General features: G+C 38.0%; 3 protein-coding genes across 3 annotated transcripts; all 3 read left to right on the plus strand.

Annotated features, from left to right (window-relative positions):
* The first annotated feature begins 1,713 nt into the window (after positions 1-1,713).
* Positions 1,714-4,331, plus strand: LOC149403143 (uncharacterized). Its single transcript, XM_089608641.1, has 5 exons — positions 1,714-1,731; positions 2,067-2,240; positions 2,315-2,407; positions 2,479-2,580; positions 4,257-4,331. The coding sequence occupies exons 1-5, from the start codon at positions 1,714-1,716 to the stop codon at positions 4,329-4,331; spliced, it is 462 nt and encodes a 153-aa protein (XP_089464767.1).
* A 5,763-nt stretch (positions 4,332-10,094) lies between these two features.
* On the plus strand, positions 10,095-11,839 carry LOC149403144 (Putative membrane lipoprotein). Its single transcript, XM_089608126.1, has 3 exons — positions 10,095-10,558; positions 11,005-11,579; positions 11,670-11,839. Exons 1-3 carry the CDS (start codon positions 10,254-10,256, stop codon positions 11,726-11,728), a joined length of 939 nt encoding a protein of 312 aa, XP_089464252.1. The 5' UTR covers positions 10,095-10,253; the 3' UTR covers positions 11,729-11,839.
* A 5,740-nt stretch (positions 11,840-17,579) lies between these two features.
* On the plus strand, positions 17,580-22,149 carry LOC149403145 (uncharacterized). The gene is made up of 8 exons (XM_089608642.1): positions 17,580-17,604; positions 18,226-19,031; positions 19,320-20,258; positions 20,349-21,061; positions 21,120-21,311; positions 21,361-21,412; positions 21,696-21,851; positions 21,970-22,149. Exons 1-8 carry the CDS (start codon positions 17,580-17,582, stop codon positions 22,147-22,149), a joined length of 3,063 nt encoding a protein of 1,020 aa, XP_089464768.1.
* Positions 22,150-24,235: the final 2,086 nt, after the last annotated feature.

The following is a 24,235-nucleotide window of genomic DNA, read 5'->3' on the forward strand; positions in this document are numbered from 1 at the left end:
TGGCTGTTGGTATTCGTCCTTTTGTGCCACAACCAATACATGATACGATCACTGAGCTTTGCAACTTTTTCAAGTTGATAAGTTCGAGAACATTAAGAGCCGAAGATCTTGAAAGAGCGCAAGAGTCTATCGTCGAGATCTTATGTAAGCTTGAGATGATATTTCCACCTGCTTTTTTCACGATCATGGTTCACGTGGCGATGCATCTACCAGAGGAAGCGTTGCACGGCGGCCCGGTGCATATGCGGTGGATGTACCCTTTCGAGAAATACCTTGGGACGTTAAAACATTTTGTCAAAAATAGAGCTAGACCAGAAGGCTCTATTGCAGAAGCTTATGTTGTAGAAGAAGTTCTAACGTTCATTGCAAGGTATCTTGAAGATAAGAAAGTAGTTGATGAAGTTCAGGTGCGAGAGCTCTCCGTTTTTGGTGTGTGCCTTATGGGATGATGAACGCGATAGTATTAGACGATGAGCAAAGAGAAAAAGCGGAGTGGTATATCTATACCAACTATCCTGAAGTGGATCCGTATTTGGTGTAAGTAATCGATCCACTTGCTTCTCTAAGTTATTTCATTGTTGTATTTTGTTTAAGCAATGTTTTAAACAACAGCGAGCATTTGGATTTCCTGAACGAATCTGGAGTTCGCGATATTGAAGCGGAGTATAGAAAGGGATTCAAAGATTGGTTTGCGAGCAAGGTAATAACACAATCACTCGTTTTTTTTTATAAACACACAAGTGTTAACCAATATTTTGTTTCGTAATAACCAGATTTTTGAAATGAAAGCTAGTGGCTCTGACGTGTCTGACGAGATCTACTCGCTTTCTATGGGTTCCCTTCAAGTCGCTTATCAATATCCATGCTGCTTTGTTAACGGCGTGAAGTTCATTACTCATCGTCGCGATAATCAACGAGTCACTCAAAATAGCGGTGTATGTGTGCCTGTGGATGATTTCACTTACTACGGTCGGATGGAAGACGTCATGGTGCTGAATTATAGGTACGACTGTCGTGTTGTATTATTCAAATGTATATGGTACGGTAACAAGCACGATTCTCGGCGACTAGTTCACAACGATAAGACTACTCGAGAAACGAGTGTTTTTACTGCGAAACAGTGGTTTACAGAGGAGCCGTACATACTCGCGATTCAGGCGAAACAAGTCTTTTACATCAAAGATCTTGTTTTAGGTGGTAACTGGGAAATCGTTCAGGAATGCAATCATCGAGGGATTTGGGACGTTCCTGAAGTTAACCCCACCACCTCAGCCTCGATTCTGTTGACAATAGAATTGTCAAACATCGATCGTCTGAATCATCGACATGAAATCGAAGATGCTGAGCTAGTAAATATCGTTGACGATGGTGAGGAAGACGATGAGGATCATGAGGAATGCATCGTTTTTTAGGGAGAAGATGTTGATGTTGATGTTGATGTTGATATAGGTAGTGATGACGATGAATGAGAACTATCTATGTAACCACGGTTTTCCTCCGCCATATGTGAGGTTTTATAATAAAATATATCCGTGGTGTCACCCACGTTTTTGTATGATGTTGTTCCCTTTTGTTTTGTGATGTATGTTCACAAATGCTGTTTTATTTTATACGATGTCAATTTACAAATGTTGTTTTCATTTTATAGGATGTCGACCGCTTCAGGTTCTGGTGAAGATTCGCCACAGAGACTGGATTCTCAATGTCCGTCACATGAACCTGATTCCCAAGGTCCTAAGAAATCAAGGGGACCAACAACCGGCTCGACGTCGGCGCGAGCAACACAGGGTGTACCGGGTGCGAAGGTGGTCAAGTGGGACCCAATTAACCAAACATTCTATCAAGAGATAAGGAAAGAAAATAAAAAGGTTGGACTATTTAACAACCGCCTCGGTGCTTTGGTGAAAACACATATCCCGCCTACGACTCGTGATTGGAGTGAAGTGACGCCCCAGACGTTGGCTGCTATTTTGAGAGCACTTCATTCCGAGTTCAGATTTGTGTACACGGATCCTGACACCGGCGAGGATCTGCCTGCGGATTGCTATCAGAATACGATTGATCAGGCTATCATTCGGAATGCCAAGATCAAGCGACGCAACCAGAAGTCCAAGCTATCAGAGAAGTTCAGGTTGGAGTTTTGTGGGAGCAAAGAAAACGCTAAGGCGGAAACACCACCGGGATATAAGAAAGAGGATTGGGAGGCGGTGGTAGACGAGTTTGCAACTGACGATTGGAAGGTACGTAATGTATGATTTTAATAAATCACAATATCTTTATCAGATTAAATAATGACAAAATTAATTATTTGCAGAAAAAGTCTAATCGCAACAAGGAGAATTCGAAGAAGAAGAAGACGAGGTCGACTCAAGGATCTCTTTCTTTCTTGGCTCATCGTCATTTGAACGTAAGTTATTCTAATTTTGAAATACTTAATTTGAAATAAATTCAATACTTATATTTTCATAACAATTGCAGAGTAAGGATGATGGGACTTTGGGCTCCGCGTTAACGACGTGGGAGCAAAAACACCATAATATAAAAGGTGAATTGACGACAGATTGGGCAAGACGAGCACATGTAAGTCATATGTGATAATTAAGATTACGTTACTTACATAATAATTAATTTTTAATAATTTTTTTTATGTGTAAAGGCGCGGATAGTTACTCTACTGGCGGATCTTCAGCGACAAGCAGAAGAGCAAGGCGTACTCTTTAACCAGGACGACGCAGAGGAGCACGCGATGCTAGAAATTCTCGGGAACCGTCAAGATTGGTATGTTGGAATAGGTCCAGCGGTCCCGAGATCATCTTGGGCTATTGCTCAGGCTCAGGACGAAAGCTCGTCGTCAGGCTCAGGCTCGTCGCGGCGCCGCGTTCCAGATCCAGTGGTTGGCGAGCTCCAAGCTCAGGTGGCGGCACAACAACTCGCTATGGATGAGATGAGGCGAGCCCAACAACAGCAAATGGAGGAAATGCAGCGACAACTGTTCGCGTTCACATAATCCTTTTCGCCCTTGCCTCAGATGTCGTCCGGCACGATGCCACAGATGCCTCAGATGTCGCCCGGCACGATGCCACAGATGCCTCAGACGACGTCGTCGCCTCAAATGCACTCGTCGCCTCAGATGCACCATATGCATCAGACAACGCCGCCATCAGTTTCAATGGCAGATGCTCAGACGACGCCGCCAGCTTCAGCAGATTTCCAGCGAGAGCGTACGAGCGGCAGTGGACGAGGAGGTAGCAGCAGTTCTGGAGGAAGATTTGGCGGAAGAGGGAGTAAAATGTTCAAGGAGTGGTTTACAAACCGAGGAAAAGGAAAGGGAAAAGAATGAATATTTTTTTTAATTATTTGTCGTACATTATAATAATTATTGTAATCGAACAACAAATGGTTAGTTTTTATTATTATTATTATGAATATTAATTAATGAATTTTCTAATTAAAACTATGTAGTACATATTATTTGATTATAATTATAGAATTCATAAGCATAATAAATAAATAAAAAATTAAAAAAAAAACTATCGGGTGCGAATATCCGCATCCAAAAATTCAGCGGCTAGATCTTTGGGTGCGAACAGTCGCACCAAAAGGTCAACATTCCCCGCCAAATTATGGCGGGAATGCTATTGGGTGCGACGTTGTCGCACCCAATAGTTTGGCGGGAAGACCATTGGGTGCGACTTGTCGCACCCAAAAGTTTGGCGGGTAGGCTTTTGGGTGCGACAAGTCGCACCCAATGGTCTCCCCGCGGAGTTTTTCGCATCTCTTTTCTGACTTATGGGTGCGAATATGGGTGCGGAAAACCGCACCTAAAAGTCGCACCTAAAAGTCATGACCATCGGGTGCGACTTTTCGCACCCATGACCTTTAGGTGCGAACTTTCAGGTGCGAAAAAGTCGCACCCAAAGGTATCATTGGGTGCGAAAATTGACTTTCAGGTGCGAAAAAAGTCGCACCCAATGCTGTTTTTTGTACTAGTGATATTCATCTATTAATTGTCCTGATTATTTGCTATTTTGCAGACCATCCATGGAAGAATTAGTTCACTTCGAAGAAAATCACAATAAAATGCAAATGCATGCAACTGCTTTATTTGATTGCTTTGCTGGTATGTCAACCGATATTTTTTGGCTTGGTGTGTGATTGAACATTTGTTGGTTTAAAGCCATTCGACTGTATGCAGTGAAAAGATTTATTTGTTTAGAATGAGCTTAGTTGTGATTATTTATTTTGTCTGATCGCAGGAGTTTAGTTCTTCGTGGGTTATCAAAGCAACTCCGACATTCTTCTTCCTTCAAGACGGCAAACAAATCGACTAGCTCGTCGGAGCGAACAAGCCCCAGTTTCAAAAGAAAATAACCGCCAGTGCTGATTCGGTCCCGAGCAACAGCAATGTCAAGTGAATTTCGCGATATACATATATATATATATATATATATGTATGTATGTATGTATGTGTGTGTATGTGTGAGAGATATGGCATTTGTTTTGTATATACGATGATAAAAAAAAAATTAGGTGAAAAATTTGTATCTACTTGAATTTCTGAATCAATCCCGTTGTATTCTTTGAAGAACAATGATTTTGCAGACTATAAAAATAATTAATTTTTTCCTTATATGTAGTTATTTTCCCAACATTTTTAGTTACATTTTTTTTACCAATACGAACGACTCTGATGTCAATAAATACCATTTACTAAAAATGTATCGCGACAGAAACTCTGTCACTATTTGTGTGTTTTGTGCGCGTCTATATTGGTTAATTATATTTTGTTATTTATTAAACTACTAATTGCATTTTCAGGAAGTAGTCGAAATGCGAAACAAAATAAGGAATTTATTTGTAGTTACGCATAAAAATCTTTACGAAATAACAAAAAATAATAAACCAAATAAATTATCTATACGTACGTCCATGAAAACAATTCTCTCATGTTTATTCTAATTGTATACACTGTTTTGCTGATTAATAAGTTGTATAATCAAGAGGTGTGCAGATCTGAAACCCTAGCGTCCGAGCCACTACTGCGAGGCGGCGGCGGAGGAACACGGCGTTGACCGGCAAAGCCCTTTTCGTTGACCGATGCGGGTCTTTTAGGGTTCGGCCCCGAAACAGGTTGACCCTTTTGCAGCGACGATAAGAGCAACACAGCGTTGACTTCTTTGTTGACCAAAACCCTACAACCCTCGCTCGGGTAGCTATTGAAACTGAGGACGATCAACGTCGCTACAAGCACTACAACACTGATTTGGTGACTCATATCTAGGTTGTTCAAGCTGTGTATATGTATATATGAATAATATAGCGCAAAGAAGATCGTGTATATGCGTGGGATTTGGAAACAATGGAATTATGGGGTTTTTTTTTTTTTTCTCTGTGAGAGTATTTGAAGGATATATTACTTGATAGGGCTTTTATAGGTACCTAGAGAGTTTGTATGAGTTAGCTTTAATACTTGAGCTTATATGTACGTTATTATATTTTCTACACGGTTGAATATTTGCTTGAATTTTGAATTGACGAACAAATTGTAAGTTTGAGCGGGTCATACACGAACGAGATCACGCTCTTTCAATACTATATTCTACAGTCAATATTCTCTAAGGCGTGTGGTCGAAGATAAATAGTAATGAATGATTTAAATAGTACATGTGGTTAGAGCTCCTAATCTGACTTAATATATATGTGTAAAAATAGTAAACATATATCACAAAGAATATTCAAAGAAGCTAACATAGATCAAACACGTACATGTCTATTATTCCTAAAATGTCCCCCATACAAAATAAAATTAGTCCAATGAACATTTTGGGAACCAGTCAATCTGCGTGCAGTCTTTTGCTCAAAAAAGTTGACAATACCAAGTCAAATATTGAAATTAACACGTAGTTAAGAAAAAGAAAAATTACGCTAAACTTAAAATGTTTAGATTGCAATTTTTAGCCAATGTTTGGAAGTTTTTTATTTTTATTTTTATTTTTAAATCTAGCTAAAATAGCTGACCCGACATTTTATCGAAATATAGAGATTGTCTTTTTATTTCTTACCGATTAATCTGTGTAAGTGATCTCTAGCCAACGTTTGACAATCTTTTTTAGCAAAACATCACAGTGATTTGATATTAATTTTGTTACTAACATCTCATTATTGCAAATTTGTACGAAAGCGCCTCTTTTTGTTTGGTATTGCACTTCTCTGCCCCTGTTCATATTATCTGGCCATTATTTGGTAATTTTTTTTCTCGATCCATTTCTCTTAAGATATTGTCGCTAATTTATATTCATGTTAAATTATATACATAATATAATATGCATAGTAATCGTTATTCACTAAAACTAACCATTACTTAATGTAATACGAAATTAATCATTATGATATGTTTTTATGTCATTTTAGTATTAAATATTTTTTAATATGATATTTGAAGAAGAATATGTGAAGAGAGAGAGAGAGAGAGAGTTAAAAAAAATAGCTTATTGCTAAAATTTTGGGATATGAACTAGTTTTTTTCTATATTTTATTACAAATTAATTGTTTGGTTTGCGTTTTTTTTAATTCGTTCACTTTCTTCTTTAATCCAGTAATTTTAAAAACGTGGGCTAGTAATCATAAGGGTATATGATCTTTATTAATTTGTTTGTTTTTGTTAATTACTTATTATTAGAGTCTTAGTTCATACGACATCGTTTTAGATAGTGATTCTTTATTCTTTTATTATGTGACATGTGTCACTAGGAGATTGGTTGAGATAGTGAAAGTTTGTTATACTATATATAACCGTCACTTGTATATTCATTTGGTTGAGAATGAGAATTTTACACTCGCTTACTCACACTGAGAAGTGAGTTTTCTCCCAAACACTCATCGTTGGTCCATCTTGATATGGTATCAGATCTCATTCCGCTATTGTTGAGCATAATTGAGCTTCATAGTCTCTGAAGTAACACACTTATCAACTCTCTGTTTCTCGTCTGGCGATTATGGAAGAACAGAGCTTCGTATCGGTGGAGATTCCAGGATCTGAAGCTTGCAAGAGGTCGATCATCGATGATCCGCTTAGTGTCTACTATCTACATCACTCAGACAATCCAGGTACAATACTCCTGTCTCAGCTGCTGAACGGAGATAACTATGCCTCTTGGAATAGATCTATGTTGATTGCTTTGTCTGTGAAGAACAAAATCGGTTTCGTCGATGGCACTATCGCTAAACCTGATGGATCTGATATGCAATTGTTGAATTCATGGAGGCGCAATAATCACATAGTAATTTCCTGGCTGTTGAACTCTGTCTCGAAAGAGATCTCATTGAGTATCTTGTTTGGAGAGTCTGCGGCGGAGATTTGGAACGACTTGAACGAGAGATTCCAACAGTCCAATGGACCGAGAATTTTTCAGTTGAAGCGTGAACTTACAAATCTCTGTCAGGATCAGAAGACTGTAGGCATGTACTTTACGAGATCGAAGTCGATTTGGGAAGAACTGAACAATTTTCGCCCAAATTGTACTCGTGGTGCGTGTAAGTGTGGAGGAGTAAAGAAACTGAATGAGTTCTTCCAAAATGAGTATGTGATGAGCTTTCTTATAGGGCTGAATGAAACATTTGGAGGAGCGAGAAGTCAGGTACTTCTTATGGATCCGATTCCAACCATCAACAAGGTCTTTGTGTTGGTGTCTCAAGAAGAAAAGCAAATGAGCGTTGGATATGAGCAAAGTGGAGGAGAAGCTTCATCGGCGGTAGCTATGGTAGTCAATGATGATATGCAAAAGAAGCAACTCAGAAAGGAGAAAGACAAGCTATATTGTACTCACTGCAAGTGGCTTGGTCACACAGTTGACAAGTGTTATAAGCTCCACGGATACCCTCCTGGTCGCAAGAAATCCAAAAACCATGCTAATTGTGTGGATGCGAAGAGTAATACTTCGTCACAGACAGACCAGAACAACACAACTATGGCGCTCACACAAGATCAATACCAGCAGCTCATGAATTTGCTTTCCAACACCAAGGCTTCAACCTCAACAAACAGCTCCAACACTGACATTAATCAGATCACATACAGCTCAGGTGCTTGTCATTTTGCTGGATCTTTTTCATATACTTATGATAGTCGTGCTTTTTGGATTATGGATTCTGGTGCCTCAAGACACATATGTGCTCAGAGCTCTATGTTTGTGGAGCTTAAGCCACTGTCTGGCTTGAGTGTTACACTCCCTAATCACACGACCATTCTGGTGCATCAATATGGCAACATAGCGGTTTCTAATGACTTGTTGCTCAGAGATGTATTGTTTGTGCCAGAATTCAAGTTTAATCTGCTTTCAGTAAGTGCAGTGACATCAAAGTCAGATCTAGCAGTTATATTCACAGATGATGGTTTTGAAATTCAGGATACTCGGTGCAAGACAACGATTGGCAAGGGTGAGAAGACTGATGATCTGTATATCATGCACATGGCAGGAATACCCTCTACAGCATGTCAAGTCAGCCATACATCCTCGCAGCTTTGGCATGATCGTCTAGGCCATCTGTATTACAAGAGATTGGAACCATTAAAGTCTGTTTTGAAATACACTGCTAGTAATAAATCATGCCCGTGTACTGTTTGTCCTTTGGCTAAGTAGAGAAGATTACCTGAATATTAACGTTAGTTAATTTGTGTGAAATCAATATTTGCTAATGACTGTTTAGTTGTCCAAAAAAAAATCTGAAAATGTATTAGTTGGATTATTATATTTAACGCAAACATGTCACTTAGGTTCCTAATTCAACGGATGTGGAAAGATGTATTAGTTGTTAGGATTTGGGCATAACCCTAAACGATCAAATAAACTAGAAATAGATAACACACAAATTTATAATAATTCACTTCATATATGCAAAACATTCACTTAATCGGTGCAAATTTTAGTATAAAGTATATCAGGAGTGTCTCTCTCTCTCAAATTGGCACCTATGGAGTATATAAAAAAAACTTGAAATTTTCCATAATCTCTTTCAAAGTGTCTTATCTTAAGATCTTCATAGCGTCGGCCATAAATTACACCCCACTACTCAACATTAGTCGAGAGAGAGATTAATGTTATCATTTGCAAGTTTGGGCTAGGGTACATATAAGTAGAATCGATAAAAAAAAAAAAAAAAAAAAAAAAAAAAAAAAAAAAAAAAAAAGCCAACTATATGTTTAATCTTAGCTAACTATGTGTCTAAATAGATTACGCGTCTCTTTTTTAAAATATATTATATATCAATTATTTTAATTTGGTACTCAAGTACTCATCATAATTTGGCACTCAATTATATAAATCATAAACGATTGTACAATGTTACACTTTCTTGGGTTGCAGGTTATAAGAGGGTATATAATATAGTAGACTTTAGTAGTGGGCATTTTATCATACAAGGGCGAATAAAAAAATAGAGCTTTCTACAACTTTTTTCTGGAGAACCTGAGGCCGTCCATGATTTTGGTGACATGTTTTATAATTTCATTTCCATTTACTTCCAAAGAATTTAGGCACTCACTAAGTACGCTTCCAATAATAATAATAAAATTGGTTCTATTATTGCTCTAATTACAATACTATAATAAAGGATTTCATTAAGTCCTGAAAAAAAAAAAGATACATCATAGATAAGAATTTTTTATCAATAATAAGAAGAACCTTGCTAGCGTTAATTTTTACTATCTTTGATGTATATCGATCTTCTTTTTTTCTAAATTATTATGCGCTATTTTGATAAACTATACTAAAGCTTGTTGTCCTATGCTAACTGTGCCTCGGATGTTATTATTTATAGTCTCTATATTTTATATACAATTAATATATAACTATCAGAATCTCTTAACACTTCTGCTAATTTTTTTAAAAATGATTTAAATTAAAAGGAAAATTTGAAACACAAAGATGATCAAAAGTGGATTACAAACAGAATAAAATCAAACTACGTACTAACAAAAAATTATGTCTTCACCTCTTAAAGATTACCTTTCATAAAACTTATATGCGTTTGATTCACGCGCACAGCCCATAGAAAAGAACATTTATATATATGCTCCGAGATTATATTTAAGAAACCGATTTTCTTACAACATTTTCCCTTTTTTTTTTTCCTTCCATAGGATTACATAATACACTACCACACTTGAGAACCTAGCTATATAAACATACACATATAGATAACCTCAAGTCACTCCTATCTCCAAAAATATACCCAGATAGAGAAATAACAACAATATGAGTACTAGTATTATAACCACTCTCTCTCTTCTCCAAATAATCCTCTTTCTCGCTCCACCACAAACCTCATCACAATCCTGCCAACGCTTTTGCGGCCAAATACCTCTGAAATACCCGTTCGGCACCGCTCCAGGCTGCGGCGACCCGAGATTCCAACCCTATCTAACATGTGACACGTCAAACCAAGCCCTAGCCTTTCACACCAAGAAAGCCGCTTATCCGGTCACCTCTATCGACTATCCGACACGAACCATTTACCTCTCCGACCCGTCCATGTCGACCTGCAGGGACGGACCTACATGGTAATTAGGGACGAACCATTTAAGTAGTCCTTTTTAAGTTTTAATTGTTATTCATTTCAATGATGTTTAATTTTTTTTATTATTTTAAATTTATGTATAAAAATTAGGAGTTTTTGTACAAAAATTGAAATTTATTATAAACTAATTTTAAATGTGATTTTAAGCCCTCTAAAAAAATCCTCATAATTTAATTTTGATATTTTGCCCTCTCTAAAGTTTTAACACTCCATACAAAAATTTCTAACTAGTTCCTTTTACTTATAACATTTATTTCAAATTTTGTACTAAAATTAGCAATTTTATTATTTAAAAAAAATATGGATTTTTATCCCTCTTTAAGAAATTATTTTTGCTTTAATTTTATTTTTACAAAAAATTAATTTTGACATTTTGAGCCCAAATAAATTTAGTTTCTGACTCCGTCCCGTGTCCACGTGTTCATGCAGCGAGCCCAGTCGAGGATTTTCCCTAGACTACGACGCCCCGTTCTCCTTCAACGACGAAACCCTATTCGCTCTCCTCGGATGCTCGCCGGAAAACTCGCCGCTGCTCTCCAACGCCACCGTGAAAGCCCGTCTCTGCGACCAGAGAGCCCTCCCGATTTGCGGGTTCTTGTCCTCTTGCCGCGCCATCGCCGCGACTGTCACGGCATCGGACGAAAACGACGACGGCGCGCTCGAGAGCGCGTGTTGCGTCTACGCTCCGGTGGATTTGGGCCCGGCGTTCGAGATGGACTTGGAGAAGCTTCGGTGCCGGTCTTACTCGGGGTTTTACGGGTTCCGCGGGAGACAGTCCGACCCGGAGAGCTGGAAGTACGGGGTTGCCTTGGAGTACAAGTTTGGGGTTTACGACGAGTTTCCGAGCTACTGCGACGCTTGTGAGAAGAGTTTCGGGGTTTGTGGTTACGTTGGAGAGTATAACTCGTTCGTTTGTAACTGTCCTTCTGGGCTCAACACCACTTCCGATTGCTTGTTTGGGTACTCTAGCCATGGCGGCTCAAAGCTTCTTCTTTTTTGGAACAGTACGTACTTTTTTAGTTCTTACTATATATATATTATTCATTTATTTTTATTTCCTTGTTTATATTCTGATTTTTTTTTTTTGGTTGCAGGTTTATTGTGGATGTTACTGTTGTTTATTGGTTTGTTTTTTTTAAGGGCTTTGATTTGAGATGGTTATTCTCTGGTTATAATGTTCGGAAGAGTTGTTTGTGATGATGGTTTAAAAGTTAATAAATGTCATTTTGCGTGTGTGCAAATATAAAGCTCATCATTTTAATTATCATCAATTGTATTGTATGACTCTTTGATAAAGTATCTGCGTTTATGACGAATAAAAAAAGTGGGAAACTTTAAGCGTAAAGTTATATGAACAATGGAGATATAATTTTTTTCTTATTCTTTTTTTTGGGGGGGAGGTAAGATTCTGGAATTGGATTCTTGGCATTTTTTTTTATGTGAGCACTGCTGGAGAGGATTCTTTACGTACGCTTTATTCGCCAGCATTAAGAGGCAATGAAAACGGTGGTGGCAAAGATAAATTATGTGTTGCGATTAGGCAATCATTTAATTTCTTTCAATATTTTAGGCAAAATTTCATTTTATTAAGAAAATAGTTCTCCATATTGAAATAAATTAAATTAAATGTTTTAGTTAGTTTAATTTATTTCGGTTTGGCCAAAGGAAATTAAATTAACTATTTTAGTTAATTTAACTTATTTTGACCTAATGGACTATTTTTTTAATAAAATAAAACGTTGATTATTCTTTAAAAATAGAGTAAGCTATTATACTACTGGCCTAATTATCCATATATAGACAGATATAGAGAACTATTATGTTCAAAAGTTGTTAAATTTAAGAAAAATTATATCAAGTATGTCACTTGAAACGTTTAAATTGTATTTTAGCCAAAGTTTGAATTTTATTTTTAAAATACCCAAAATCACAAACGTGGCCTTTAGTTATTAATAGGGAAAATATCAACAGTATCTCTGTGTTTAATCGAAATGCGAGATTTATCTCTTCGATTTCTAGAAATATCATACATGTTCCTTCAGTTTAATATAAATGACATATATCTCCCCTAAAAAAATGTTATATTACAAATATCACCATTTTCGTTTATTTTTTACAAAATATATATATATATATATATATATATATATATATATATATATATATATTGAACTCCCCAAAATATCCTTAATATAATAAATATTTATTTACTATTTTATTTTTAAAAAAAAATCAAAATCTCTCTTTATAAAAAAAAAATCCTTAACTTTTTATAAAGAAATATTTTAATTTAATTTTTTTTTTGTATATAGAATAGAAAATAAAAAATTATTTCATTAAAGGTATTTTGGGGAGTTCAAAATATTTTTTTGTAAAATATAAACGAAAAGGGTGATATTTGTCATATAACATTTTTTTAGGAGAGGTATATGTCATTTATATTAAACTGAAGAGATATGTCTGATATTTTTAAAAATTGAAGGGATAAATCTCGCATTTCGATTAAACAAGAGGGATACTCTTGATATTTTCTCTTATTAATACGTAATGTCTATTTTATTTTTAATTGACTACCCTTAACAAATCAGCGTTAAAAATCGCCTCTAGCCAATAATTGCCTTTTTGTTAATCTTGTGGATTACAAAATTAATTACATTACAATGAAAAATATATATCCCACAATTTTAGGAACCAGTTATTAGTTATCACGGTAATTAATTAAAGATTTTGTACTTAAAATTTTGAGCAATCTTCATTCTGGCATTTTCGTTCTCCCTGGTTTTTTGGCATACTGATTTAATTTAAGTCGTTCAATTTATTTTTGTTAAAAGAATATCGTTCATGATTTAGTTTTGTAAAAATAATATCCATACTTTGTATGGACACGATATTTCATGTTGTATATTCATACTCTAATCTGGCTGGATCCTATATTTACAACATCGTTTCTGTGTAGGTTATTAATTACTGAACATAGTCGCAAGCATCATAATGTGACTCTTTGTTAATATTCGTTAATTTATGGATAAATTACATAAATGCCCCTTGAACTTTTGACCATTTAACAACGTGGTCCTTACTTTTATTTTTCTTACAGCGTCACCTTTAAACTTTCATATTCTTACAAACTTAGTCCTTCCGTCAAATTTTGGGAGTATATTCCGTCTATTTTAACTTGTGTAATAACTTGAATATTTAAAATTATCTATATATCTTTTTTTAATTATTTTATATTTAAAATTAATAAATTAAAATTAAAAAATTTCATTTTTCATTTTGTTTGTTGTCTTTTTTAATACTTTTTTTTTATACATTTCCATTATATTTGTTTTTTTTCACGATAATAGAAAATTAATAATAAATAATAATTCATTTTTACAATTCATTTTTATTAAAAATTCATATTTTACATAATTATTTTATTTTTATTTATTTTTTATATAATAAATAATAATTTTTAATAATATTAAATAATTATAAAATCAATATTTTTTTGTTATTTTACAATTTTGTCCCTGTTTAAATAGTCACATGCAAATCACATGGGCAAAAATGGATGGATTGTTGAGAAAAATAGACGGAAGGACTAAGTTTGTAAGATTGTCAAAGTTCAAGGGTGACGCTGTAAGAAAAATAAAAGTATGGACCACGTTGTTAAATGGTCAAAAGTCCAGGGGGCATTTACGTAATTTATCCTTAATTTATATTATATTCTATTCATTTATGTTAATATGCAGTCGGTTTCGTTGTATTAATAAAAATTAACAATATTAACAATATTCGATTTTGTTTGTAAAATGTCTTTCGCGATGCTTTTGGATTGAAGTTTTTGGGATTCCCGGTTGTGAAAGGAATTTATTTTATTTTATATTTTGTTTCTGTTTAAAAAAAGTCAAATATGATATTGATGTCTCGTTACTTAATTAATTTAGTTTCCATCTTAAACTTGTGCCCTTTTTCAGTTTCTTTGAAAATAGGGGTTAGTAATCATAAGAGTATAAGAGTACCGTGGACTTTTTTTAGACATTTATCTTCGTCAATGATTAGATTACAAAATTAACCAAATATTCACTTATTTATCAAATTCATGTTTGTCATTAGCTATTTAGCTACAGTGTCCTAAATTTAAAGTCATTCATTGTCTTTAAATATCAATAATGTTCCATGTGTTTATTCGAAATGCACAATTTATTCTCTCAGTTTTCATAAATATCATACATCTCTCATCAGTTTAATATAAATGATACATAATCTCCCCTAAAAATATGTTATATCTCAAATATGTTACAATGTGCCGAAACTCTATGAACTAAGTGAAACTAAATAAGAGAAAAAATGAGGTGATACGATAGATGAAATATGTGATGTGTACGTGTAAGAAAATGTCTCCTCTTATATTCTTCTTTATGCTATTTATAGAGACTTAGTGTCCGGGTACGTGGATTGATTAGACCCACGTTATGGAAGTTATTCAGTTATTGTCACTTTTATTGGAAGTGGACGGTTATGTAAATTTTTTTTTTTTGTGATAACTGTTCGAGCACGTGTTTTCGGGCGATTCTTCGGTTTTTATGGCCACGCGTCATTAGTTGGACTAATATTTTACCTACTAACTTTTTTTATGTTCGAAATTCGATTGGATAAGGTGTGCTCTTATTTTATGAGCACTTAATTATGTTGTTCGATATCCGTGGAGTCTATTTTACTGGGTTCCTAGTGTTGGATCTATGCTGATTCTCGATGGTGCCGAAATATCTGCTCGATATGTACAACTTTGGGGAGTAGCACGTGGTTATTTTACGTACCAAGGTTACAAATAAATTGTACTGTTTTACTTATTAGTCTTGTCTATTGTATTCGTGGTAATTTTAACCGAATTGATTATGCTTTGATGAGATAATACTCTTCTATAGGATCTACTTTTCTAACTATTTTTGTTGAAAAAAAGAATATCACGAAAGGCAACAGTTAGAATTGGAATAAATAAAGGATTGGAACAGGCCTGGTTCAAGGAGAGGGCAAAAGGGTCAATTGCCCAAGACCCCACCCATTCACTAGCCCCATTTAAGAAAAACCCAAAAATATAAAAAAGTCATTATGTTGATACAAATGCACTAATATCATAAGGATGCTCAACTTAAAACAACGGAACGAATATGCCAATGAGCTTTGTCTAATTAACTATCTATAGATTATAGAAAACTTAACTTTTTATACATTAATAAATCTCAATAATAGGAGTTTCTTTGTAATTTTTGCGTCCAATATGCTCTTTTTCGTTTTCATTCTAAATTGTTTTAAGCAAACGTATGAAGTATTCAAAGCCCACAAAAAAACAGTAAATAAAAAGTAGACAAAAAAAAAGTGAAAAATGCTTTGTCACTTGACTTTTTATACATTAATAAATCTCAATAATATGAGTTTCTTGGTAATTTCTGCGTTCAATATGCTCTTTTTCGTATTCATTCTAAATTGTTTTAAGCAAACGTATGAAGTATTCAAAGCCCACAAAAAAACAGTAACTAAAAAGTAGACGGAAAAAAAAAGTGAAAAGAAATATAACATAAAGAGTTTTATATTGAAGGACATATTGATTATATTAAGTATTTTCATCTTTTATCATTCTTTATCTACTAATTTTTTTCTACTTGTTTTTTTATTCACATTATAATTTTTAACTTGTGCTTCTATTATTTTTTTCAACTTATCACTAGTAAGAATTTGATTATGAAATTGAATTTTATAAAAAAAAAATATATAGATATTGTTACGGGATAAATTAGTCAACCGAGTAGGCTAGTCAGACTCCCGAGCAGAAAGAAGAATCCAGCACCGAGCTCAGGTAGAATAGACCCAAGGGCTGTCCATTGAAAAGGAACAAACCGTTCATAAGACAAGAACGAAACCTACCGATCAGAACTTCGGAGAGAAGAGAAGACCGTGGGTCAAAGACTAGTCAAACCAAAAGAAAACATGTTTCAAATCTCTAAAACGCACACATCAACGGTTCCAAAACCATACGAAGAATAGTAACCGTCCACCTCAATGAAGGGAAATCGGCAGTTACCCAAAAACCGTCTAGAACGTGGGAGTGATCACCCCACGTTCCCCAGAATAACCGTCAGAGCCCACAACCACGAAGCTACACCAGACAAGTATAAATAGGAGCTCGCGGAGATTCTCAAGGGGGGGAACTCTTGGAATACTTTACTTGCTTTCTTTCACTTAGAACCTTTCGAAATATGTATAAAGAGAAAGTCTTACCTAAATCGTTTCAATACTCGGAGTCCTCTACTCGAAGTCTGTGTATTTTCGTAAGATATTGTTGTACTAATTTTACAGGTCAACAGTTGGCGCTAGAAGGAGGGGGTCCGAAGCTGAAGAATATGGCTAGTTCATCCACCCCGACTACTGTCCCCAACCAGGAGACGGAGATAGAGCATCACAATCGCACCTTTCCTCTCACCTTGGAAGAAATAGCTGAACTTCTCCCGGAATCTAGTCTCGAAGAACAATTCAGACAGATGCAAGAGCGCCTTTCGGTCTTAGAGGCGAATAACATGGAGCTGAAGAGAAGGTTGCAGGCGTGGAAAGTCACACTGCGAAGCGCGGTAGTGATCCCAGATGAAGAACCCTCGCACCGATCAGGGAAAGAACCCGTTGGGCAGGATCCGCAGGTTAAGAAACCTCGGAAACATGCTAAAGATCGGTATGATAGGATGGAAGATGACTCTGATTCCGAGAAGGAGCAGTCCAGTCAGGAAAAGATTCCTGATCGGTACCAGCCCACTATGGATAAAAGTCGTTCAAACACTTTCAGAAATAGCATAGGAAGCTCAGAAACTGAAGACAGCGCGAGCACCAACGAAACAAATTTCAAAAGATTGGAGCGCCGAATCGAGGAGGTGGCTCTTGGCCAGAAGGAGTCTACCTCAAAAGTTGGAGAGGCTGTCTCCCATTTCACGGCATGAGTGTTAGAACACCCGTTACCTGATCGCTTCAGGATGTCGAGCATCCCAATATACGATGGTAAGACCGACCCGGGAGACCATCTAGACACTTTCTCTTCTTGGATGTCGCTGCAAGGAGCAGGACCATAAGTTATGTGCAGGGCGTTCTCTATCACTCTAACAGGCTCAGCCAAAAGGTGGTATAGAAAGCTAAAGCCAAACTCCATAGGATCCTGGAAACAGTTATCCAGAAAATTCATGGAACAGTTTGTCGGCTCCAGCTCGGGGAAAACTCCCAAGGAAAGACTGCTAGCGGTGAGACAAGCCCATGATGAGTCATTGAAAGATTTTATTAATCGCTACTCGGAGCAAGCTCTTCAGGTTGACGATCTGAATGAAGATTTTAAGCTCTTCGGGATCTCCTCCGGCGTCCGAACTGAATCAGAGTTCTGGTGATCACTTCAGAAGACTAGTCCAAAAGACTACAACGATTTCCTGAAGAGAGCTCAGAAATATATCAACGCGGAGGAAGCAAGGTTGGCGGCAAGAAAAGCAAAACCACCAAAAAGTTACCGAGAAGAGCACAGGGAGCGGCAGTCAGAAGATAACCGCCCACCAAAGAAAAGCTGGTCTGGAGCAGGACCCCTGAAGCCTTTTTCCAGTAAGTTTGATAAGTATCATAAACTCAATACCTCGATAGAGGAGATATTCAGTCTTACACAGGATAAAGAAGATTTCCCCAAGCCAAGACCAATCAAGAAGGATATCTCAAAAAGAGATAAAACAAAATACTGTGATTTTCACGCGGATATTGGTCACCGCACTGCAGACTGTTTTAACCTCAAAGAAGCTATAGAAGCTTTAATCCGAAGAGGAGCATTGAAGAAATTCAAGGCCGAGCAAGGGGATCAAGGGGATCATAAAGGTGAAGCATACGCTGAAATCTCGCTCATAGTCGGAGGACCACATGTGGGAGGAAACTCAAGGAGCGCTCAAAAGAGCTATGTAAGAGAAGCCTATGCGGGACCCCGACAAATTTTGTTTACGACCGAACGAAGGCCCAGCAAGATAGCCAAACCTAGCTCAGAGCCAATCACCTTTACAGCAGAAGATGCTCGGTGGGTAATGTTCCCTCACAACGATCCACTAGTTATATCAGCTCTTATCGGAAACAGGAACGTTCACCGAATATTAGTGGATACTGGGAGTGCTGTCGATGTGCTCTATGAAGACACATTCAACAAAATGGGTCTTAAGCAAGACGCGTTGGCTCCTTCCCCTGAAAATCTCTATGGGTTCACAGGAGACTCAATTCAGCCCAAGGGAATAATCTCACTCCCTATAACTGTGGGAGAGAACCCAAGAAGTAAAACCACTAACACTCCATGGGTGGTAGTTCCAGGTAAATCTTCGTTCAACGCAATCATTGGCAGGCCAACTTTGCAATCCCTCGGGGCCATCGCTTCGATGGAGTATTTGAAGATGAAGTTTCCTACCGAGCACGGAGTAGGTGAAGTAGTCGGTACACAGGCTATCGCAAGAAGCTGTTATGCAAATTATCTCAAAGAGAGTCAGGACAAAGATGTCCACAAAGTTATGATGATCGACTCAGACTTCGACCCACGCCTTCCGAGTCGAGAAGAAATTGGCCCAGGAGATGAAGTCGAAGAGATCACTCCGGATCCGAAACAACCTGAGAAGAAACTCAAGATTGGAAAATATCTTGAATCAGGTACCAGAAATAACTTAATTTCTCTTTTGTCTAATAGCTTAGACATATTTGCCTGGTCACAGTCCGACATGACGGAGATAGATCCTCAAATAGCGTGTCATAGGTTAAATATAGATCCTAAGGAAAAACCTATTAGGCAAAAGAGAAGGGCATTGAACTTCGAGAGGTATATAGCCTTAAAAGAAGAGGTAGATAAGCTAATTTCTAACGGGTCGATAAAAGAAACTAAATATCCAAAATGGGTAGCCAATCCCGTCTTGGTCAAGAAACCTAACGGGAAATGGAGAACTTGTGTAGATTTTACAAATCTGAACAAGGCTTGCCCAAAGGATAGTTTCCCTATGCCGAGAATAGATCAATTAGTAGACGCCACAGCAGGTCATGAAATGTTAAGCTTCATGGATGCTTACTCTGGATATAATCAAATCCCCATGTATGGTCCCGACCAAGATCACACGGCATTTATAACTGATCGAGGGCTATACTGCTACACAGTAATGCCCTTCGGATTAAAAAATGCGGGAGCAACATACCAGAGATTAGTAAATCGCATGTTCGCCGAATTACTCGGAATCACAATGAAAGCATACATTGACGATTTACTGGTTAAAAGCCGAAAAATAAACGAACATACGGATGATCTTAGAAGATCATTCGAAATTTTAAGACAATATCGCATGAAACTTAATCCTCTAAAATGTACTTTTGGTGTCTCTGCAGGAAGATTCTTAGGTTTCATCGTTCACGAACGAGGCATCGAAGTGAATCCAGAAAAGATCACCGCCTTAATGAACATGGCGCCGCCGCGAAACATAAAAGAAGTACAGAAGTTGACAGGGTGCATAACTGCATTAAGCCGTTTTATTTCAAGATCAACTGATCGAAGCATTCACTTCTTTAATGCGCTCAGAGGCTCCAAAGAATTTGAATGGACCAAGCAATGCAATGAGAGTTTCGAATCTCTGAAGGAGCACTTGGCATGGCCTCTTACTTTAAGAAAAGTACAGGAATGAGAGCCCCTGGAAATTTACTTAGTCGTATCGGAGCATGCAGTCAGCTCAGCATTAATCAAGAATGAGGGAAAACACCAGGTCCCGGTTTATTATACTTCGCGACGTCTCAACGAGGCGGAAGGAAAATACCCGGAGCTCGAGAAGTTAGCCTTCGCCCTCACCACCGCATCGGGGAAGCTGAAACACTATTTCCTCGCACATCCGATCACAGTTCTTACCAATTTCCCGCTCCGCCAGGTGTTGCAAAAACCCGATGTGTCCGGAAGATTAATGAAATGGTCGATCGAGCTGACACAATACGATATACGCTTCAGCCCCCGACCAGCAATCAAAGGAAAAGTAGTAGCTGACTTCATTGCAGAATTCACGTACAGACCGATTGATTTCCCGGTTTGGGATATGTACGTAGATGGAGCAGCCAACGAAAAGGGCTCCGGAGTCGGGATTGCGCTATCTAATCTAGAAGGAGACAAGGCAAAAGGCGAAAAAATGTCGCTATATGCCAAGAAGGCCAGAAGCCTGACAAATGAATTCGAACTCTGCGAAATTACTCAAATCCCCAGGGCTATGAATGAGGAGGCTGACGCTTTAGCAAAATTGGAAACCCAAGGATCCGACTCGGAGTCAATCCCAGTAATCAGAATTGGGCAATCAAGCGTCGAACAGGTCCCTCTCGTGCTTCAAATCAGCAATCGGGAATCATGGCAAACTCCGATTAAGGAGTACTTGAAGCATGGGGCTTTGCCCAATGATAAGAACAAAGCCAGAAGTTTGAAATTCAGAGCTGCTCGGTATTTCCTAGAAGGTCAAAATCTCTACAAAAGAGGGTTTTTTCCAAGCCCTCCTCAGATGCCTGGATGAAGATGAAGCCGAATACGCTCTCAGAGAAATCCACGAGGGAATATGCGAAAGCCACATCAGAAGTGAAACGCTGGCACAAAAGATCATCCGACAAGGGCTCTACTGGCCCACATTAAAAGCTGATGCTCGACGGATGACACAAAGATGCATCAAGTGCCAGAAATTCTCTAACATCCCGAGGTTCCTCCCAATCCTCTCATCACCCTCACATGCCCGATTCCATTCGCAGAATGGGGAATAGATCTAATCGGAGCATTACCAACAGGTCGGGGTGGATGCAGGTACGCAATAGTAGCTATCGATTATTTTTCAAAATGGGTTGAAGCTGAACCCTTGAACAAAATAACCGCTCATGCTATTGAAAAATTTGTATGGAAAAATATTATTACGCGATTTGGGATCCCGGTCAAAATTGTGTCCGACCACGGAACTCAATTTGATTGCGACTCATTCAAAAGTTTTTGTGAAAAATATGGCATTAACAAAGTTTTCTCTACTCCAGTCCGACCACAATCCAACGGATTAGTGGAAGCCGTCAACAAAACTATAAAGCATGGTCTGAAGACAAAACTGGACGAGCAAAAGTCGGAATGGGTAGATGTCCTCCAGGAAGTTCTCTGGTCATACAGAACCACCGAGCACTCTGCAACTGGCGAAACGCCTTTCTCTCTCGCATACGGTTCCGACGCGGTCATTCCAACCGATGTTATGATACCAGCGGTGAGAAGAGAATGCTACTCCACTGAGACAAATAATGAAATCTTAAAAATTAACTTAGACTTACTTGAAGAAAAAAGAGAAAAAGCTAGATTAAGAAATCTTGCTAACCAACAAAAAGTTACTCGGTGTTTCAACAGGAAAGTCCGACCAAGATCATTCAAAGTCGGCGACAAAGTCCTCAGAAAGATTTTTCTCCACACAAAAATCCAACAAGATGGAGCCCTTGGTGCAAATTGGGAAGGACCCTATATCATCCGAGAAGATTTCGGAAACGGGGCATACCGACTACAGCAACTAAGTGGTGATATGGAAAAGAATCCTTGGAACGCTGAACACCTTCGCCATTTCTTTACTTAAACACTTCCTTTAATTCAAAAAGCGGCTTGGTCGCATGTACTTTTCTAATTCAAAAAGTGGCTTGGTCGCATACGCAAAGTTTAAACATACGCGCATCATGGTCGTTTTATTTCAAAATAGATATCACCTTCTTAATTATGTTTTCTGCTCGGTATCCAGTGCATGTTTTCTTTAATTCTTCAAGATAAACTTCGGGGCAGGAAGGCTACGCACACAAAATTCCAACAATTTTAAAAGTCTAAATAATTTTCTTTTAGAAAACTCGAGTTTATTAACCATAGTTAATTTCAGCTTTTGTCACTTAGTCGTACTTTATCTTGCTGAATTCTTGAAAATAACAAAAGCACAAATAAAATAAAACTCCGATTACAAAGAAATGTTATCAAAACCCAAGAGGGTAAAAAGTTACATAATAAAAGAAATCCGACTACGGGAAACACGGGCAGGTTAATAAAAAGAAGAAGAAAAACAAGGAACTCCTAATCCAGGTCGGCTCCATCCCCTTGGTCGTCATTGGCTCTCTGCTCGGGATCTTCCTCCATTGACTCTGAATCCCCGTCGAGGTCCGTAGTATCCAGCGAAGGATTCTTCGGGCCAAGGATTCAAACAGCTTCGTTGATCCCAGCGGTATAAAGATCATCTCGCATGTTGCGATAATCTTCGGAAGCTTTGTACGCTTCAACCGCCGCTAAACGAGCAGCCTCGAGGTCCTCCTGGAATTTCTGCTCGAGCTCCGACCGAACCCTTGCCACCTCTTCCTTGGCCGCATCCCTCTCCTTCAGGAAGCGATCGTTGCGTCGCCTCAAAGATGAGAGCTCGGAACTCAGTGATCCGACCAGGCCAATCACTCCAACAAAGCTCTGCAAGGATTCAAAGGGATCAGTTCGAAATTAGAGAAAGAAATGAATGAGGATCCGACTAGCTGAATATAAAAACATACCGAAACCACAGAGTCGGTAACTTGAGAAAGCCTTTCCAATGGCTCCGACTTCTGAATCATCTGAACCTTCTCGGCAGGAAGATGTTCATGAAGGAAGGAGATGATCAGTGTCAGGTGATCAGAAATAGCAGAAGGCTCGACATGCTTCTTCCCAGGGGAAGGACTAGGACACTCCGAAATCTTCGAGGAAGATGGAGCCGTCCGCTTGCCCGGGGCAGAAGTTTTGGGCGCCTTAGAGCGTTTCGGGTTTGGAGGGACCTGCTCGGGAGCAGTTCTTTTTCTTGCCATCTTTGCGATTTCTGTTAAGCAAGGCAAGTAAATGAGAACAAGAAAAGATTAAGTACATAATCAATCTAATATGAATACTTACTTGAGTATGGATAATAGTAGTATTGGTCGAGCAAATCTGGATCTGACAGAACAAAAGTTGATCGATCAGCCTCCGAGATATCGAAAATCTCGGAATGAAGCGGTCGCTCGTCTTCGGGTTATTGCGGAAGAGGACCTGAAACAAAGCATACAACAAATAAGGAAACCAGATAAGAAATCTGATCTCAATTAAAAGAAAACCGAACCAGAGTCACACCCAATTTCAAGAACGAAGCTTTTATGGGGCATCTCTCGTAGAAAACGTCCCCCTCAATCCAAAAGAAATAATCCTTCCAATTTTTTTGGCTGGAAGGAAGACGAGTGACAACTCTAGACTGATCGTCATGGGCCCGAGCATAATAATAACCGTGCTGCCCCGGAGCCGACTTGAGCGAATAGTACTGAGAGAAATCCTCTAAGGTGACGGGACGATTATAAACTTTCGCCCATAGCACAGCCATCCCAACAAAAATCTTATATACATTAGGGACGAGCTGAGTAGGAGAACACCCCAGGTCGGAGACGAACTGAGATATGAGAGGATGCATCGTCCTCCGATCACATTCAAGATAGCCTTGTTAAAGGCAATCTTCCCGGCAAGGGGCCGATCAGCCCTCTCATCTTCTGAAGGGGCCGAGATGATGATCCCCTCCGCGATCTCAAACTCCTCTCTCAAGTCTTGTATATATCTCTCGGTAACCCGAGAAGTCCAAATTTT

The sequence above is a fragment of the Urtica dioica genome, chromosome 3 (genome assembly GCF_054948205.1).
Source record: "Urtica dioica subsp. dioica isolate 48M chromosome 3, U.dioica_male_clone48M_v1_H2, whole genome shotgun sequence".
Lineage (NCBI taxonomy): Eukaryota > Viridiplantae > Streptophyta > Magnoliopsida > Rosales > Urticaceae > Urtica > Urtica dioica.

Coding starts and splice junctions, on each gene's coding strand:
- LOC149403143 (XM_089608641.1), top strand. Junction 2,241..2,314: donor TTGCAACTGACGATTGGAAG/GTACGTAATGTA, acceptor AATTATTTGCAG/AAAAAGTCTAATCGCAACAA. Junction 2,408..2,478: donor TGGCTCATCGTCATTTGAAC/GTAAGTTATTCT, acceptor TAACAATTGCAG/AGTAAGGATGATGGGACTTT.
- LOC149403145 (XM_089608642.1), top strand. CDS start 17,580: ATGTCGAGCATCCCAATATACGATG. Junction 17,605..18,225: donor GAGCATCCCAATATACGATG/GTAAGACCGACC, acceptor ATACCTCGATAG/AGGAGATATTCAGTCTTACA. Junction 21,852..21,969: donor CCGATGTTATGATACCAGCG/GTGAGAAGAGAA, acceptor ACCAACAAAAAG/TTACTCGGTGTTTCAACAGG.
- LOC149403144 (XM_089608126.1), top strand. CDS start 10,254: ATGAGTACTAGTATTATAACCACTCTCTCTCTTCTCCAAATAATCCTC. Junction 10,559..11,004: donor TGCAGGGACGGACCTACATG/GTAATTAGGGAC, acceptor GTGTTCATGCAG/CGAGCCCAGTCGAGGATTTT. Junction 11,580..11,669: donor GCTTCTTCTTTTTTGGAACA/GTACGTACTTTT, acceptor TTTTGGTTGCAG/GTTTATTGTGGATGTTACTG.